Below are 20,501 nucleotides of genomic sequence, written 5' to 3'. Positions count from 1 at the left end.
ATTGGACATGAATTGTGGTTGGGGTCTTGCAAAGTAAGAATAAGAGATGTGGTTTTCCTTGTTGCTGGGACTAGACACAGGAAAGGCTGTTCTTCAGATTAGCTATCTCTTATTACCTGGCTCTAATGAATAAAACTGTCCTTGCTGTTTCAGCAGTAAGGAAAGTCAAAGACCACTTGGGGGCTACAACATGAACAGGGTCAACAGGGCAAGATGGAGAAATTGCAACAAAATGAAGTTGATTTAGTTTTTTTTCAGCTAGCAACAATATATACAAATATATGTAGGAGGAACTCTCCAGTACTTGGTGTGGTCCTTCCTGGTTCTAGTCTCCACATGAATGCTTTGGAATCTGCTTCTGGTTTTGTGATGACCCAGCATTAGGAAGAGTTGACATTTTTTTTATGAATGGTGAATCCTTCATAATCCCTAAGTCCTTCCATCTAGTCACAGTAGCAAAGGGTAGGATGCTACAACAATTAAAAGAAGAGATGTCTCCTGTCTCAGTCTCAGCTACTACTCTCCCATGTGGCAGTTTCCAGATTACTCAAGAAGCTGAAAAATGGAGTTTGCTCTTTCATCATTCTGCCACTGTTACTCCTACTTGGAGTAGACACTCAAAGATAGATAGATGTATCATCTCGGGCTATGGCTACCTTTTCTCCTTTATGTTTCCATTGCTGGGTAAGTCATTAAGGTGAAAGTGTCCAGACACAGAAGAGACCTTAATCAAGAGATCTAGAGGCTTAGATTCCATTGAGTTAATACCAAGGGCATGCTGGACTCAGCTTAAAAATGAGTTTTCACTATAAACATTAATAATATTAAACTATAAACATTTCCACCTTGGAAATCTGCCAACACAACAACAATCAGCTTGGCTTAATGTTTTATTGAATGCTAAGTGGGCAAAAATGATATAGAAAATGCTAATAAAACAGAATAAACATTCATCTTATGTATATATATATATATACATTTAACACATACACATCAACCTAACATATTATACATGCAAACATATACATATACCATAGATACATATATACTTTACATATCATGCAGATATGTGTGGCTATTTACATATAATATACACATATTTTACATATATATACCTATTTTACATATCTGTATACACATTTTACATATCATACATCATATATATATATATTTACATTTATGTGTGTACACTTTTTTTTGTTTGTTTATTAAAGAAAGACAGTTGCTATATGTTTACTAGCACACTCTAGTTGGAGCTGACTAATGTTAGGAGAAGCACCTGCACACAGGAAAGAAAATGGTCATGAAGAGTAGCTTTGGTCCTAGTCTGTTAATTTTACCAGCAGACATGTACTAAGAATTGTTTAAACACAGAGCAAAGATAAAATGTAAAATTCTAATTAGTAGTCCTGCAACTTGATCTATGTTTAAATATAAGCCTCTCAGAAAACTATAATTGTTGTTATAAGATGATAAAGAATCCCATTTAAAAGTTTTTGCTCTATTTTGCTTTAAAGTTTATTTGTTTGCTTGATTATTTGTTTTTATTAATAGAGAGGACAAAGTGAAGGAATTTCTTGGAATAATTAGACATATTGGGGTTTAAAGAGCCTATTATACCTGCTGTGCTGTATGTCCTGTATGACAAGGCTTATAAGAGAAGGCGTTTCAATCATCAAATATGATGATTGAAAATTTCTGAGAGAGTTTCTGGGTAAATTATAGCCATTTTAATTAATTTCGTCTAGAAAGCAGTCAGCAAAATAGGCTCATTTTTTACCTTCTATGAACAGAGGCCAAGCCTGTCAAACCTTCAATATCTATGAAGTCTTTTTTTCTTTCACCTGTGGATGAAAACTCTGATTGGCTAACAAGTAATGAGAGAAAGAATATTATAATGAGAGATAGGCTTATTCCAATAAGGGTCTTGGAGTACAAGTCATTTAACACCTAGTGTTGGTCAGAGAGATTTATCAAAATCCACATCACCCATCCTTCAAAAGGGAGAATCCACATTTTCCCAGTCCAGTAGGAGTAAACAGTATGAGCAGGAATCCATTAATTCACCTAACTTTATCTTTTGAATAGTTCTGAGTTCCTCCCAATATCAGCCTAGAAATTCAAAGTCTGCCTAAATAACCAGCAGGGATTGATTTCTGAATCAATCAACCCTTTTAAGGAAATAGATTAAGGGGAAAAACCTTGGTCCTAATTCAATAACTAGTTATTAAATACAAGAAGGAAACAATAATTTCTCTCAAACCTTTGTACTGAGAAGTTGAGAACAAAAATTTAAGTGATTGAAACTCAATATAAGATAAGATTGTCCGATAACATCCAATTGCCCTAGATGATTTTATTACATTGCCCAGATAAATTACATTCCAGAGTTCTAAAATAATCAGCAGATGTGAACGTTGAATCACTGTCAGAAAGTTTCAAAAAATCACAGAGAATAAGAGAGATCCTAAGAATTGGTGAAAGGAAAATTCTACCCCATTTTCCAAAAAAAAAAAAAAGGGAAGAAAGCAATTTTCACAAATAACATGCAAAAGCTTAAATAAATGTTTGTTTTATAGTATTGTATTACATTCAGACCACATCCCAGTTAGCTTGACCTTGATTCTTAAAATCACAGAGAAGCAAGATAGCTATGAAAATTGCATGCTGAATTTATTATATACTTTAAAAGAAAAACAAGCATTACATAATAGAAATTTTAATTTCCATTTGTGGGCCCTCTCTTCTACACCAAATATGAAAATGGTTATTTTATTTGGTGTTTGCTAAGTTCAGAATTTTAAAAATAAAATGAAAATTTGTAAAAGTACAAAACAAAATCAAAACTTTGATAATTAGTAAAATTCTCTATTCTCTAGTTTTTAGAAAGGGACATGTTAATCACTAAAGGCTAACATAACTTTATCATGGAAGAAGTTATAACAGACCAACCACTCTCCTTTCTTTCCTTCTTTCCTTTTTTCTTTCCTTCTTTCTTTCTTTTTCTTTTCTTTTCTTTCTTCTTTTTCCTTTCATGCTTTTTCTTTTTTCCTTCCTTCCTTCTTTCTGTCTTCTTTCTTTATTTATTTTTGGTCAGGTTAAGAAGACTTGTAGATAAGACCAAATGCTACAACTGTGGTTTGCCTGGATTTTCTAGGGCATTTGACAGTTTTTCATATCCCAGTGGCTGGGAATCAGAAAGGAATAAATCAATCTGAAAGGATTAGTTTTTTAGGGAACACAACTCACATCAATCTTTTCTTGGCAAAGATACTGGAATGGTTTGTTCTTTCTTTCTCCATTGTATTAAAGCAAACAGATGGTGCTCAGAATCACACAATTAATGAGTACCTGAGGCTGAATTTGGACTCAGGTCTTCTAACTTCAGGCCCAGTACTCTAACTGCTGAGCCAGCTATCACCTACATACAAAATATCCATAAGAAGTTCCAGCTGTTCTCCAATTCTTGTCTAGTAGAAAATGATGGTAAGTCAGGCAAGAGAACTTGCCTGAATGAACTTGGAGTTTTCTCAATGCATCTCTTTTTGGATATTCTTCTCTTATTATGTCATAGTAAATCTCCTTTTGTTAACTGTTGAATGACCTACCAGTGTCTCATCTCACTCCAGGATTGAATATAAACTACTAGAGGGCTGAATGGGGACCATCTGAGAAGCCTCCAGCAAATTTCAGTTTCTTCTTTGTTTATTTTCTTCTAATTATCACATATCTCCTCAGTGGCTTCTAATGTCTCAAACCAAGGCCTCCTTTTAAGCAAAAAAATCAATCTTTCTGTCAAGTACGATCCTCAAATTCCTCCTCACAATCTCTAGTTACTGGTTTTATAATTTCTTAGAACCTTCAAAACTCTGAAGACAGTTATGGGCAAATGTTCTTTCAGGTTCTCAGAGCATTCTGTGCCTTTCTTCATTTTTATCTGAAAGACTAAGTTTCTTTTCAAACTTATTTTTAAGAGTGTTATGTGCAAAAATGTTCTTGTTCTTCCCCTTTCAACAACCAAATGTCCACATATAAAAAGGGAAATACTATACATAAACACACACATATTATATGTGAACATCTTATTTCTTCTAATAGTATATAAATTTCTTAGAAATATTTGCTTTTTATCTTTGTAATCTCAATATCTAGCACAAATCTAGCCCCTAATATGGATCTTAATTTAAAAAAAAAAAAAGAAAAAAAATGGGGGGGGGGAGAGGAAGAGTTTCCAAGAGGACAAAGAGGAAGAGTATAGTTATGATGAACTGTCCTGTGAGAAGGAATAGACTCCAGAGATGGAAATAGTAGGTAACCATTTGGGCCAGAACATGCAATTTGTGACTGAAGAATAATGTGCAGTCATTCTAAGAGGATAAATTGGACCCGAACTGTAAATTAATGTGGTTTTTTGGGAGGTCTTTGGAGCACCCTTCTTTTCAGTGGAGTAATCACCAAGAGAATAGCCAGGTGTTAAAGTCCAAATCCTTTATTATCTCCTTCACAATCTAGTTTCCTTGCCTGGGGCTCAGGATAGCTTTCTTAGAGGCCTCCTGGAGTTTTGGTTTCAGTGGAGGAAGTGCAAGAGGCCAGGCCAGCCACCAAGAGGCTAAAGAAGATGGAATGAATCTAAAAAAAAAAAAAACTTGTATAAGGAATTCAGATGTTATGGGCTAGAATTCTGAACTTGAAACAAGGATTCTTACAAAGGTGCGAATTCAGTGGAACTGATGAGACAATGGTTATCTAGTTTAGCATGGTGCTTAATAGTTCTCTAAATTCAGTATGATTGATTTAATCTTTAATCTTAAAGCAAATAATGGTTCCCTAGTGACATAATGATTGGTTTATACTCAGTGTAGAGCATATAAACTGGGACTCAGCCTCAGAGCCAGATTCATTCACTTCATCTCACAGCACCATGGCTGGCCTCCAAAAGGCCTCCAAAAAACCACCAAGAACATTACACCAAACTGTGAAAGGACTTAAAAAAGTCAAATAGAGTAAGCTGTATTTTATTCTAAAAAAGAATAGAGAATGATGTGATCAGACATGTCACTAAGAAACATCAGTTTGGCAGCTAGGGAGGATGGATTAGAAAGGGGACAGCATAGAAAGAGGAAGAATAATTAGAAAGCTATTACAATTGTCCAAACAGAAGATAAAAGGTGTGAACTAGTATGATAACTGTTTTATTAGTGAGAAAGAAGCAGATGTGAGGGATATGATTTGGCAATGGATTGATTATAACGGGTAAGGAAATATTAGGAATTGAGAATGACCAAGATAGTGAAGCAAAGTGATTGAAATAATAATGCCCTTTATAGAATAGAGAAGTTATAAATATGGATGGTTATGAGGAAGATTTGGGGCCTAACAGGCCACTGCCTTGGTAGTTTAGTTTTGATATTGGAGCAAATGAGTCACTTGGAGGTCATTCAATAGTTAACAAAAGGAGATTTACTTAACCAAAACAGGAAAAGGATACTGAGATAGTTTAGTTTATATATTAGAAGGAAATGAGCCTAAAAGTGTCAACAATTAACAAATGATTTATTTATCCAAGAGAAGGACATTCAGCAAGGATAGGCTTCTTGAGAACTTCTTGAATTGATTTAGCTGAATAAAGTTCCCTTTGCAATCCACCAGCCAAGCGTCCCAAAGCCCCTCTAAATAATAAATTGCATATTTATACCCAACATAAAGAATGGGTATAGTGCCATAAAAATTTAGTTATAAGGCAGTTAGGGATCTCCATTGAGTTTTCTTGCATTTCAGTGATTAAATCAAAGATTTGCAACAAAAAACTAACTAAAATTTAAATATTTATAAAACACTTTCTTTACAATAGTTTTATTTACAACAGCTGCATTCATACCGTAGTCCAAATTTTATGAATGAGTGAACTGACTCTTAGATGGATTAACTCATCCCGGTTCATAAAAACATTAAATCTGGGACTCAAATTCTGATTGTCTGATGCCTTGAATGATCTTTCCACTATATATTATATATTTTTGGTAACTTTTTAAAAAAGTTATTAACAACTAGTTATAATGGAAGAAAGACCGAAACTAAAATCCAGGTCTCCTGACTCTTAATAGTGCTCTTTTCACTATTCCACAGGTATTTTGTATACCTGTACAAAAAGTAATGTTAAAAGTAACATGTATTTTGGTTTTGAAAAATGTTTCTACTTCTAGATGTAAGTTGTTCTGGTGTGATGGGATGTAATGACACTTCAAACAAAATAATGAAATAATTCTGCAAATACTTGATCCTCAAGAGTTCCTGAAGCAGTTCTCCTCCTGTCCTTTTAAATCCTCCATCCTCTGTTGCTCAGTTTGTCCTTACTGGCTCAATGTCTCTTTTCCTGCCTTACATGTTTTTCCATAGAGGTGGTTGGTGATGTTGTACATGGAATGCTGGGCCAGGAATAAGAAAGTTCTGAGTTCAAATTTGGCTTCAGACAATTCCTATATGTGTGATTTTGAGCTTATCTTCTATTTGCCTCAGCTGTTAATGCTGTAAAATTACCCATGCATATATCTGGTAAATAAAAACTATAATTAACAAAAATAAATAAAAGGAAAAAAAGAATAATGTTTTTCAACTGTTTGGACATGTATACATACATTGTATTTAATTTATACTTTAATATATTTAACATGTATTGGTCAACCTGCCATCTGGGGTGGGGTAAGGAGTGGAAAAATTAGAACAAAAGGTTTGGCAATTGTCAATGCTGTAAAATTAGCCGGGCATATATCTGGTAAATAAAAACTATAATTAATATAAATAGATAAATAAAAGAAAAATAAGAATAATGTTTTAAGTGCATAAGATAAAATACATGGGATTACAGTAGAAAAAATCTAATGAAATAGTTATAATATGTTTTTTTAAAAAAGCTTGAGCATTTTATGAAATTGATGGATGATGTTATGTATTTAGTCTTCCCTTTACAGGAGGCATGTGTCATTCTCCATTGTGGCCACACGGTGGCGATCGAGGCCCCGCTTCACGAGCAAGAGAGCAGATTTCCGTAAGACCCCGGAAGTTCCCCCGCTCTCCTCAACGCTTTTAGATCCCGGTACATTCCCCAGTCAAGATGGCGACGATCGCTGGTCTCCGATCTTTACTGCTGCCGGGGCCCAGGCGTCTCTGGGGATTGTCGAACAAGTTCCTGCCCCGAAGGGTGAGTTACACGTGACGCCTTGGCCATTTGGTCGCGGGTGGAAAACTAGGAGAGATGGAGTAAGTGCTGAGGTAGAGTGGAAGATGAGTGGCAGACTGGTTTTTCCGTCGTAGACTGGGAAGCTACCTTAAGGCAGCCGAGGTGGTGAAGATGATGACACCGCATGACTTAGCGGTCCTGACGCAAGCCCGGAGACTACAAGTCCCGGCGGGCATCGCGGCGCACGTGATCCTTGACGAGCTCCTCATTGGATACATTGTAGATTGATGTTTAGTGTAGAAATTAGGGGAAACACTGGCTTCTAGGGCAGAAAAGGAATAGAGAGAGAGCCTAGGGAAGTTAAAAGAAAGACCTTCGTTCTCGTCAAATCCAAGTCCTCTTTATTTGAAATCCATCTTGAATGTATAAACTAGATCTTGTGAATGTACCATCCCAGTAAAAGTCTCAAACCAAAACCGCTAGCTACGTTTCCCAGAAAATGCAAATTATATTTGTATAATCTTCTGTATGACCTCTTTTATTCCTATATTGAAACTTGTACGAAAAATTAAATTAGAATTCCTCCTAAACGGCCCACTAGCACCTCAAATCTGATAAGTACAAAACCGACTTTTTTTCTCAAAAGTGAGAATTTGGGGCCATCTACAAGACTTTCAGGGACTTGAGTGAACGAAGCACTTCCTGTGTGCAAAGCTGAATTCTGACGATAATTCTTTGAACTAATGTGTGACAGACATTGTGCTAAGTCCCCATCTTCAAGGAGAGAGCAGCCTAATGAGGGAGACAACTGTACAAACAAGAAATATACAAGATGTATGCAGCATGATACATTTAAATTAGAAGAATTGCATATGTTTCTTCTAGATTGGATTGCTCGCTGTCTAGGCGAATGGGTTGGAGGGAAGGAAGGGGAAAAAAAAACAACTCTGGGCGGCGAATGTTGAAAGCTGTCTTTGCGTGTATTGTGGAAATAAAAAGAAAAGAAATATACAAGAAAGTGTTCGAGGCGTATCCCTGAGGTGTGTGGATTCTTGAAGGGTAAAGAATTAGTTCATAGTAAACTGATTAAATGCTTCCTATGGATACTAACAAAAAAGAAAGCCAGTCCTTACCCTCAAGAAGATTACAGTCTAGTGGGGGAAGACCACATACAAAAGGAAATTGAAGAGTCACGTGAGAGGAGGAAAGTTGAAACTCTTCCCTTATTGGTTAAGGTGATGGTGATTGAACTTCTCGGACTACGCTGCCTTCCTTCTTTCCTTCATAAGTAACTAGGCTGACTGCACTGTTGTGAGACAGTTAGCTGCAGTTGGCGGGAAGGACTGGCTCCTTCACAGGAGTTAGTTCTGTGATTATAAGGCCTAGGTTGGAAGCAGGAATGGTGATCTAGGGCTACTGTAATTTCCAGTGACAGTGCCTGGTTTCTTTTTCCTTCTTACGGCAGGCCGGTTCACAGCTGGGCAAGGAATAATTGTAATAATTCATTTATACAGTGCTCTAACATTTACAAAGACTTTACTTATGCTTTCAAAAAAACCCAAAAAAGCCTCCATGAACAAAGTGAAATGTACTATATACAGAGTATTAGCAATGTTCTGGGATGACCAGCTGTAAATGATGGAGGCAGTCTCATACATGTTAAATGTGTTATAGTATATCCTAGATACAATATATGGGTGCAAAAATTTCTTGTTGCACAAGAAGAATTAGATTCAGAAGGTAAAAGTAACCTGGGAAGAAAAACAAAAATGCAAACCGCTGTAAATGATTTTCTTATTCTCAGCAGTACAGTTATCCTTGATTAATTTGAAGGACTTATGATAAAAAAAAAATCCTATTCATATCCAGAAAAGGAACTAATCAATTCTGAATACAGATCAAAGCATTCTCTATTTCTCTCTGTCTTAATCTCTCTCTGTCTGTCTGTCTCTGTCTCTCTCTCTATTTTTTTTTAACTTACTATTTCTTGAGGGATTTTATTTTTTATTAGGGCAGGAGATCTATGTTTTCTTTCACAACTTGATTTTATGGAAATGTTTTGAAAACTTCACATGTGGATTCATAATTGTGGGTGGGAATAAAGGAGAGAACTGAGAATTCAAAAATCTTAAAAACAAATGTAAAAAAAATTTGTTTTGAATGTAACTAGGGGATTAATTAATAATTAAAAATTAATTATTTTTTAAAAAAACAGATTTTCCTTAGAGTATCCTATGAGGTAGATGGATAAGATATTATCCCCATTTTATAGATGAAGAAACTGAGAATCAGGAGGTTAAAAGATTTCTTGTTATCCCCAATTCATCAGAGTCAAGGATGAAGGGATGAGTATATATATTCCTTGTTCCCCACTAGAGTTAGCTAGGTGGAGTATTAATCCTTAGCATTCACAGCCTCTCATTCTGGGTTTTATTATTTCAGATATTCTAATAGTACTGTACTACTTTGTGTTCATCTTAAGTTATTTGCTCTTCTACCTTTTGTAGTGTCTAATTTTAAAAATTGAATTGGTTGTTAAATTTTTTTTTTAAGTCATACTAATGTAGATGTCACCAATCCTTTTTCATGACCATTTGAAATCAGTCGCCTCAAATATAGGTACATCAGTCTAAATGCATTGCTTTCCTTTCTTTTTTTAAAATCCTAAGTTCTATGTTTAAATGTTCATTTGTTGTCATTTCTACTTCAAAAAACAGTTCTTTGCTAGTCAGAAATGTTCAGAATAGTAGTTCTACTTGAGGCTTTCTCTGCCTTTTGAAAGATGAAGTCATTATTAAGTCACAGATTTATTGGTTTCTCTGTTGCCCAGAGAGAAGCCCTATTAGTAATCCTGCATCAATAGATCATACTTCATACTTGATTTTTGTCTGTTTCCCAAACTTGTATAATTCTTCCTCTCCAGGTGATCTGTAATTTTTTTCAATACAATATATTTTTTCCAACATTCTTCCATATGTTTACAAATGTAAAATGTATACATTTTATACAAACATTTCCTCCCATTGTTTCCTGCATTTCATCAAATGAATTTTTCTTAATTTACTTGGCTATACCATCACTTCTTTGATCTTTTCTGTTCTTAAATAAGACCATTTCATGAACCAGTCTTGAGTCCCATTCTGTCAAGTCTCAGTAATTACAGTGAGGTCATATTTGCAAAAATAATTATAGCAGCTCTTTTTGTGGTGGCAAAGAATTAGAAATTGAGGTGATGCCTATCATTGGGAAATGGCTGACAAGTTGTAATATATAAATGTGATGGAATACTATTGTGCTATAAGAAATGATGAGCAGGCAGATTTCAGAAAAACCTAGACTTATACAAACTTGTGCCGAGTTAAGTGAGCAGAACCTAAAGAACATTATACATACACAATTTTCTTGATTTACTTGGCTATGCCATCATTCTTTGATCTATTCTGTTCTTTTTAAATAAGACCACTTCATGAATTGGTCTTAATCGGTTTTTGCAAAAGATCATCTATGATTGACTTTATTAGCTCTTCTCAGTATTATGATGATCCAAAATAATTTCAAAGGACTCATGATAGAAAATGCCAATCTCATCTAGAGAAAACGATGGAATCTGAATACAGATTAAAACATAATATTTTTGTTTTTGTTTTTGTTTTGGGGGCTTTTCCCCTTTGTTCTGTTTTTTCTTTCACAGTATGATTAATGAGGAAATATGTTTAACATTACTGTACTACATGTAATTGGAAAAAATACTTTTTAATAAAAAAAGAAAGAGTTTAATATAAAAACTGAGAAGATTGTAGGCATCTCTGTTTTTCATGTCTGATTTACAGCCCAGTGGAATCTTTCATTTTAACATTTTAACAACTATTGTTACTTTTGTTATTTCCTCCTTTGATGATTTCTGGATGACCTTTCAATTGATGGTGCCTCTGTGTTGCTGTCATCCTACTTTGGATCAAAGAAAACTACTTCTTGAGGTGGCTCAGATTTTAGACCTCCTTTTGCTGTTTTCTGGTCCTTATTCCTACTTTTGGTTGGAATCTTCTACCTTCCATACTAATATCATAATTTCCCTCTATCTTGTTAAATCTTTCTTTTTTTGGGGGGGAAGAAAGCATTAAATGTTCTTTAATGTTTTTCAAGTATATCAAAAAGACAATTCAAAATAAGAGATACATTTACATACACATCATACCCAGGAAACATCTTGGTGCACTGGGCATATATCACTTATATAATAAAAAGAATATATTTTCTTTTATTAAATACCAAACCTCCAAGTCTCCCAACTTAAATTGCATGTTTCTGCATGCAGAAATAAATTTCCTGCTTTCATTTGAATAAAAATGACACACAGAGCAAGCACACAGATATTCACAAAAGAAAATCTGAATATCTCTAGTTTGCATTCATGAGTTCCTTTTGCTAGTTCTGCTAGTAGTTACAATAATTATGGCATCACTTAAAAGTGTTTCATCTATTAATAATATTTCTTTAAACCTTTTTCTTTAGTTTTAACTTCTGATTCCCCTTCTATTCTTGCATGCTCAGTTTCTTCATCTTTAAAACCTGGTGGTTGAATTAGATGACCACCAAGGTCCCTCCAACTCTAAATGTGTGATCCTACATTTCATTTTCTCTGAACTGGAGAGATCACACTTTTGACCTTTTATCTTCACTTATGGAGATCAATTTGTTATATATAGGTATCAACTTGTTATATGTAGGTATTATTTGGTACCATCAGAAGCACAAACATAGCACATGCTTGACAAATCACTTTCAGGTTTTTTTACTCCCTGTACTTGCTTGAAGCACTGATTCTCCTTCCTACAAGTACCAAGTTGTTCCTAAGGATTGAAACCTAGGAGTTATCTTCAACTCCTCACTATCTACCGCTTTCCTATATCCAATCACATTGGCAATCGCTCTTAAATACATGCTTGTCTTTCTATATTGCCATCATTCTGGTGTATCACTTCATATTAGACTAGTGCAATAACCTGCTGATGGATCTCCCTGCTACAAGTCTTTTCAATTCACACTACTCTCATTCAGTCACCAAAATGATTTTCTTAAAGCATAAATTCATGTCCTCTTCTTACTCAAAAAATTCCCAGCCACTCCCTATGGCCTCCAGAATAAAATACAGAATATTCAGATTAACTTTCTTTTTTATTTTATTTTATTTTATTAAAGCTTTTTATTTACAAGATATATGCATGGGTAATTTTTCAACATTAACAAGTGCAAAACCTTTTGTTCCAACTTTTCCCCTCCTTCCCCCCCCCACTTCCCCTAGATGGCAGGTAGTCCCATACATGTTAAATATGTTAAAGTATATGTTAAATACAATATATCAGAATATTATTGTTCCGTAAGAAATGACCAGCAGGATTAATACAGAGAGGCTTGGAGAGACTTATATCAACTGATGCTGAGTGAAATGAGCAGAACTAGGAGATCATTATACACTTCAACAACAATACTGTATGAGGATGTCTTCTGATAGAAGTGGATATCTTCAACATAGAGAAGATCTAATCCGATTCCAATTGATCAATGATGGACAGAATCAGCTACACCCAGAGAAGGAACACAGGGAAATGAGTTAAACTGTTTGCATTTTTGTTTTTCTTCCCAGGTTATTTTTGCCTTCCGAATCCAGTTCTTCCTTTGCGACAACAACAAAATTTGGTTCTGCACACACACACACACACACACACACACACACACACACACACACACATATATATATATCTAGGATACACTATAACATATTTAATATGTATTGGGAATCCCTGCCATCTAGGGCAGGGGGTGGAAGGAAGGAGGGGAAAATTCGGAACAGAAGGGAGTACAAGGGTAATGTTGTAAAAAATTACCTATGCATATGTACTGTCAAAAATGTTATAATTATAAACTTAATTTAAATAAATAAATAAATAAATACAATATATGTATACAAATCTATAAAGTTATTTTGCTGCACAAGAAAAATCAGACTTATAAATAAGGTAAAAATAGCCTGAGAAGGAAATCAAAAATGCAAGCAGAAAAAAACAGAGAATGGAAATGCTATGTTGTGGTTCATACTCATTTCCCATAGTTCTTTCACTGGATATAGCTGGTTCTCTTCATCATTGAACAAATGGAACTGATTGGTTCATCTCATTGTTGGAGAGAGCCACATCCATCAGAATTGATCATTGTATAGTATTGTTGTTGAAGTATATAATGATCTTCTGGTCTTGCTCATATCACTCAGCATCAGTTCATGTAAGTCTCTCCAGGACTTTCTGAAATCATCCTGCTGATCATTTCTTAAAGAACAATAATATCCCATAATATTCATATACCACAGTTTATTTAGCCATTCTCCAATTGATGGGCATCCATTCAATTTTCAGTTTCTAGCGACTATAAAGAGGGCTGCCACAAACATTTTTGCACATACAGGTCCCTTTCCCTTCTTTAAGATCTCTTTGGGATATAAACTCAGCAGTAACACTGCTGGATCAAAAGGTATGTATAGTTTGATAACTTTTTGAGCATAGTTCCAAATTGCTCTCCAAAATGGTTGGATGCATTCACAATTCCACCAACAATGCATCAGTGTCCTAGTTTTCCCACATCCCCTCCAATATTCAGCATTATCTTTTCCTGTCATCCTAGCCAATCTGACAGGTGTGTAGTGGTATCTCAGAGTTGTCTTAATTTGCATTTCTCTGATTAATAATGATTTGGAGCATCTTTTCATATGGCTAGAAATAGTTTCTATTTCTTCATCTGAAAATTGTTCATATCCTTTGACCATTTATCAATTGGAGAATGGCTTGATTTCTTATAAATTAGAGTCACTTCTCTATATATTTTGGAAATGAGGCCTTTATCAGAACCTTTGACTATAAAAATGTTTTCCCAGTTTATTGCTTCCCTTCTAATCTTGTCTGCATTAGTTTTGTTTGTACAAAAACTTTTCAATTTGATATAATCAAAATTTTCTATTTTGTGATCAATAATGATCTCTAGTTCTTCTTTGGTCACAAATTCCTTCCTCCTCCACAGGTCTGAGAGGTAAACTATCCTATGTTCTTCTAATTTATTTATAATCTCATTCTTTATGCCTAGATCATGAACCCATTTTGACCTTATCTTGGTGTTCAGTATTAAGTGTGGGTTAATGCTTAGTTTCTGTCATACTAATTTCCAATTTTCCCAGCAGTTTTTGTCAGACAGTGAATTCTTATCCTAAAGGCTGAGGTTTTTGGGTTTGTCAAACACTAAATTGTTAAAATTATTTACTATTTTGTCCTGTGAACCTAACCTATTCCACTGATCAACTAGTCTATTTCTTAGCCAATACCAAATGGTTTTGGTTACCACTGCTTTATATTATAGTTTTAGATCTGGTACAGATAGTTCACCTTCATTTGATTTTTTTTTTTCATTATTTCCCTTGAAAGTCTTAACCTTGGTATAGCACTAAATAAATACATTAGTTTAAGTGTCATCTTTATTATATTCGCTTGATCTATCAAAGAGCACTTAATATTTTTTCAGTTGGTTAGATCTGACTTTATTTTTGTGCAAAGTGTTTTGTAGTTTTGCTCATATAGTTCCTGACTTTCCCTTGGCAGACAGATTCCCAAATACTTTATACTATTAGCAGTTACTTTCAATGGAATTTCTCTTTGTATCTTTAACTATTGATTATATAAGAATCCTGCTGATTTATGTGGGTTAATTTTGTATCCTTCAACTTTGCTGAAGTTATGGATTATTTCTAATAGCTTTTTAGTAGGATCTCTAGGGTTCTCTAAATATACCATCATATTATCTGCAAAGAGTAGTGATAATTTGGTTTCCTCATTATCTACTCTAATTCCTTTAATCTCTTCTCAACTCTTATTGCTGAAGCTAGCATTTCTAATACTATATTGAATAGTAATGATGATAGTGGGCAACCTTGTTTCACTCCTGATCTTATTGGGAATGGTTCCAGTTTATCCCCATTCATATGGTGGTTATTGACTGTTTTAAATAGATGCTACTGACTATTTTAAGAAAAAGCCCATTTATTCCTATACTCTCAAGTGTTTTTAATAGGAATGGATGTTGGATTTTATCAAATGCTTTTTCTGCATCTGTTGAGATGATAATATGGCTTTTGCTAATTTGGTTATTTATATAGTCAGTTATGCTAATAGTTTTCCTAATATTGAACCAGCCCTGCATTCCTAGTATAAATTCTACTTGGTCATGGTGTATTATCCTGGGGATGATTTTCTGTAATCTTTTGGCTAATATTGTATTTAAGATTTTTGTATCAATATTCATTAGGGAGATTGGTCTATAATTTTCTTAATCTGTTTTCAATCTACTTGATTTAGGTATCAGTACCATGTCCACATCATAGAAGGAATTTGGTAGGAGTCCTTCATTCCCTATTTTTTTCAAGTAGTTTATGTAACATTTGAGTTTTATGAACTTATTCCTCAGCAGACATATTCACCATTTTGAATGGCTTTTGTACTATTAACCCACAGTTACTTAGTGTTTTAAGGTTTGCAGATTTTTTTCCTTTAGCAACTCTTTGATGTAGTTAGTCTTATTATTATCCCCATTTATAGATGAGGAAACTGAGCTTCAGCATATCATTGTATACGGTTACATAGCTAGTGTCAGAACTGGGGTTTATGTTCAAGTTTCTTTATTCCAAGGCTGGAATTCTTTCCACCAACATTATTCCAGGGAAGGGAAAATCCTAAGAGATGTAAAAATATTCTAAGATATGCAGACATCTCGTATTTTTGTAACTAAAAGTTGGCAATAGATTTATATAGTTTATATTTGAGTGTGTGTGTGTGTGTGTGTGTGTGTGTGTGTGTGTGTATATATATATAAAATATTTATTATAATTTTTCCCCAGCCCATAAATTTTGGAGTGAACAGATTAAGAAGTACACAAGCAGCTGCACAAGTAGTTTTGAATGTTCCTGAGACAAGAGTAACAACTTTGGAAAATGGACTCAGAGTAGCTTCTGAAGACTCTGGCCTCTCAACCTGCACAGTAGGTAACCTTTTTTGGGGTAAGGATTCATTTGAAGAGGACAACTACTGGTTGTAAATTTACTGCTTTTCAGGCCTTAAATCCTTTGCTTGATAGCACAGCTAGTATCTTTGGTTTCCAGTGGTGACCGTGTACCCAAAGTATAAGACATTACTCTTTCTATTGTCTCCTTTGGCTCTTTCAATGTATTACCATTTTTGTCCTGGTAGCAAATGTTATTTCATACTATATTATAACAACCTTGATGACTCCATGTCTTGAATCCTATTTACTACTACTATAAATGAACTATTCATTATAGTAAATGTAACTTTGAATTACAAACCAAAATGGATGGTCTTTTGTTATTTTTTGTTTTGTTTTTGGTATTTTTATAAGGTTGGACTTTGGATTGATGCTGGAAGTCGATATGAAAATGAGAAGAATAATGGAACAGCTCATTTTTTGGAACATATGGCTTTTAAGGCAAGCTGTCGAATTTGGTATATTTTCTTTCAAACTATAAAGCTGATTACTTATCTGTGATAGAGCACATGTCATTCTTTTCTAATGTCCTATTTTGCTGTGTCTTTGCTGGTCTTCAATGGAATCTTTAAGACATTGGTGATACTTGAATTTAAAGTTCAGAGAAAGTTTTTTGTGATCTAAGGATAATCTAAATGTACCTCTTGGGAAGGAAGGGAAGAAAAGAAGAATGGATTAAGCATTTGCTATGTGTCAGACACTATCTAAGTTCTTTGCAAGTATTATTTTATTAATTCTCACAACAACCTTGAGAAGTAGGTGCTATTATTGTCACTGTTTTAATTGAAGAAACTCAGGCAAAAGTATCTGAGTCAGAATTCAAGTTCAGGCCTTCCTGAGTCCAAGCCCAGCACTCTTATCTGTCCCACAACCTACTTGCCTTTAAGCCCAATATACTTTTCCCTTAAGCAATCAGAGTAGTTTACTTGAAATTCACCTTAGCTCATATTCTTTGTAATCCTTATATGTGATGTGTAATGCACCTCTCTTATGTACCCACTGTGTATGCTTTATTTGTAGTTGTTGAATGTCATCTTGCCTTCCTCACTTTAGGCTCCATAAATGCATATTTCTCAAGTAAACGTACCCTATGTGGAGTATAGTTAAGTGCTCACATAATAGGCACTTAAAAATAATCATTACTCTTTGAGGTCCCACTTTACAACCATCAAAGAGCTAAATTAACAAAAATGAAAAATCACAAGTGCTGTAGAGGCAGCGGGGAAACAGGTATTTTAATGCACTATTGGTGAAACCATGAACCAGTCCAACCATTGTGGAAAGCAATTTGGAATTTTTCCCAAAATGCTATTAAACTGCACATACTGCTATTTAGTCTTTACCTAAAAAAAAAAAAAGAAAATAAAGAGGAAAAGGATGTACAGAAATATTTGTAACAGCTCTTTTTGTAGTAGCAAAGTATTAGAAACTGAGGGGTATTCATCAACTGGGGATTGACTGAATGTGATAGAATACTACTATGCTGTAAGAAATGAAAAAGAAAATAGTTTCAGAGAAACCTGGGAAGACTTGTACGAAAAGAATGTAAAGTAAAGTAAGCGGAACTAGGAAACCAACTTAATGTAGTAATAACAATATGTAGAGATAATCAAGTTTGAAACACTTAATAGCACTGATTTGTGATAAAACTCAGTGTAAATTTCATTGAAATTTTTTTTCTTGGTCATGGCTAATTAAGGAATTTATTTTGCATAACTACACATATTTGTAATTTTGTTTGTTTTGCCTCCTCAATGGTAGTTTTCATCTGTTCATTTACCTTTCTTAAATCAGTCAACATCCTCCATTTTCCAGATTTCTTTTTTACAACAAATACTGGGGAATTCCAAGGACTTAAGAGAAGGTTATAAGTGTCCTTGGTCAAGTTGCTCCTGTACTATGTCTAATTAGGCCTGAATTTTATCACTACCTAAGGGATACCTAAGTGGGAGTGAACTGAAACTAAAAATAAAATTTAAATTTAAAAAAGTTTTGTTTTTGTTAAATTGAGTACTGTATAGTCAAGTTAATCAACTCTGTACTTCATCTACTCCTCTCCCGCTTTTTTTCAGGGCACCAAAAAAAGATCTCAATTAGATCTGGAGCTTGAGATTGAGAACATGGGTGCTCACCTCAATGCTTACACATCCAGAGAACAAACAGTGTATTATGCTAAGGCCTTCTCAAAAGATTTGCCAAGAGGTATTTATTAGTTTTATTTACAAAATTCTGAAAATATCTCTTGAAGGGTATTATATTTCTTTTGGGGTCCATATTTCCCTTTTCTCATGAGAGCTTTAGAAAAATAGAATTGTAGAGTTGAAAAAAAAAATTTTAGGAATCTTTTAGCCCAACCTCCTTTTGAATGGATGAATCCTTTGCAACATTCCTGATTATGAAGAATTCACCATCTTAGAAGACAACTAATTCTACTTTTGGACAGCTCTAAAATCTACCTCCTTAAAATTTCTACCACTAGTTTTAGTTCTTCTGTCTCAGCTGAATAAGTCTCATCCTTGTTCTTTAAGACAATTGTTATAATATGTTGGCACATTCCTTGTCGATTGTCAGTATGAATATATTCAAATTATTTTCATATCATACAGTTTTGAATCTCATTGCCTTAATAATCTCTCACTTTTGGCTGTCTTCCAAAGGTCCTTTCTAAAATGTAGTGCCCAGAACTGACACAGTATTTTATGTATATTCTGACCAAGGAAGGGTGAGACCTCTTATTTCCCTAAAACTGTATATTATATTTGGTCACTTGAGACTGAAGTAGCTTTTTTGATTCTTATTTCTCACTACTGATTTATACTGAGTGTGCATTCAATTAAAATTATAGTCTTTTCATATGAATTTCATCCTAACTAGTGTTTCCTCAGCCTGTTCTTAGGTAGTTGAAAGATTAAATTGTAAAAGCTATTTATTAATCGTTGATCTGCATTAATAGAGGGAGTTCTTGGCTGACATTGTTCTGGTGGAACCATAAGTCCAAACAAAAAATAGAAATATTTGTTAAATATTGAATCCTTTTCCCATTTTTTATTTCTATAATCAATAATCTTTTGTTTACATTTTTTAGGTGCCTTGGGTATCTAGTGTTTGTACTTTTTTTTTTTTTTTTGCATAGTATTAGATAACTTTATTGACAACCATTTTTATTTTGTTTTGTCTTGTTTTTCTAACCAGACTTATTTCATGAGATAGACAAACTCCAATGAGGGATCTCATTCTACCAAAATATACTGGCATCCAATTCATAGTCATACAGCATGAGGCTGAGAAATTAATTAATTAATATCCTCACATCACATAGCTAGTATATTTTATTTATTTGTTTGTTTGTTTGTTTATTTATTTTTACAGGGCTCCATGTTTAATCTCTGTAGTTTCTAACAACTTACTATAATCACAAGAAGAGGGGTATGGGAAAACACATTCATTTTCCTCTGCATCCAACATTAAATAACAAAATAAAGCAGACTCTTAGCCCTAAAGAGCGCCTCTATATCTAGTACATTTTAAAAGAAAAAATTCGAATTCAGATCTTCCTAATCTTTAGGACATACTGTTGCTCTATTAATGTAAAGTTTTATCATGCTCTATTAATGTAAAAATGATAATTCTTGAATTTTGGGATTTTTTTTCTTACTAGCTGTGGAAATTCTTGCTGATATAATACAGAATAGTACATTGGGAGAAGCTGAAATTGAACGGGAACGTGGAGTTATCCTCCGAGAGATGCAGGAAGTTGAAACCAATTTACAAGAAGTTGTTTTTGATTATCTTCATGCTACAGCCTACCAAAATACTGCTCTTGGACGGACAATTTTGGGACCAACAGAAAATATAAAGTGAGTATATTCTCTGCTGCTCAGGATTTTGTGGTAATAGGAAATAATATGGTTAATCATCAGTCATGGACTGCCATGAAAGCATTGTTTTTTCCCATGCTTGGAAGTCTTAACTTAGAGAGTCTAGATTTCATTTGTTAATCATATAAACATAAAAATGTAACTATATCATGTATTATTTTCTGCACTTAACCCTACACAACTCCTTGATATATGTTTATTAAATTGGCATTTAAGCTTACAAACTTTAAAATTTGGAAGAATCGGTTACTAGGTAGTACTTCACTTTGAGTCAAGACTATTCTTGAGTAGAGATGAGAGATATAGGAATCTTGCCTTTATCTTTAGTATGAAGTATGACAGTTGAGAT

General features: G+C 34.1%; 1 protein-coding gene across 4 annotated transcripts in view; it reads left to right on the top strand.

Annotated features, from left to right (window-relative positions):
- The window catches only part of PMPCB (peptidase, mitochondrial processing subunit beta), an 83,730-nt gene that overhangs the window by 49,107 nt on the left and 14,122 nt on the right, over window positions 1-20,501 (top strand). For all 4 annotated transcript variants that reach the window (XM_074268444.1, XM_074268445.1, XM_074268446.1 and 1 more), the window contains 5 exons: window positions 6,955-7,198; window positions 16,110-16,250; window positions 16,629-16,715; window positions 18,347-18,476; window positions 19,933-20,131. In XM_074268444.1, the coding sequence (XP_074124545.1) occupies window positions 7,112-7,198; window positions 16,110-16,250; window positions 16,629-16,715; window positions 18,347-18,476; window positions 19,933-20,131 (644 nt within the window). In that variant the 5' untranslated portion in view covers window positions 6,955-7,111. The remainder of the gene's footprint in view (window positions 1-6,954; window positions 7,199-16,109; window positions 16,251-16,628; window positions 16,716-18,346; window positions 18,477-19,932; window positions 20,132-20,501) is intronic.

The sequence above is a fragment of the Sminthopsis crassicaudata genome, chromosome 5, assembly GCF_048593235.1.
Source record: "Sminthopsis crassicaudata isolate SCR6 chromosome 5, ASM4859323v1, whole genome shotgun sequence".
NCBI lineage: Eukaryota > Metazoa > Chordata > Mammalia > Dasyuromorphia > Dasyuridae > Sminthopsis > Sminthopsis crassicaudata.
The sequence above is the reverse complement of the archived record's forward strand: the minus strand, read 5'-3'. Positions and strand labels throughout refer to the sequence as shown.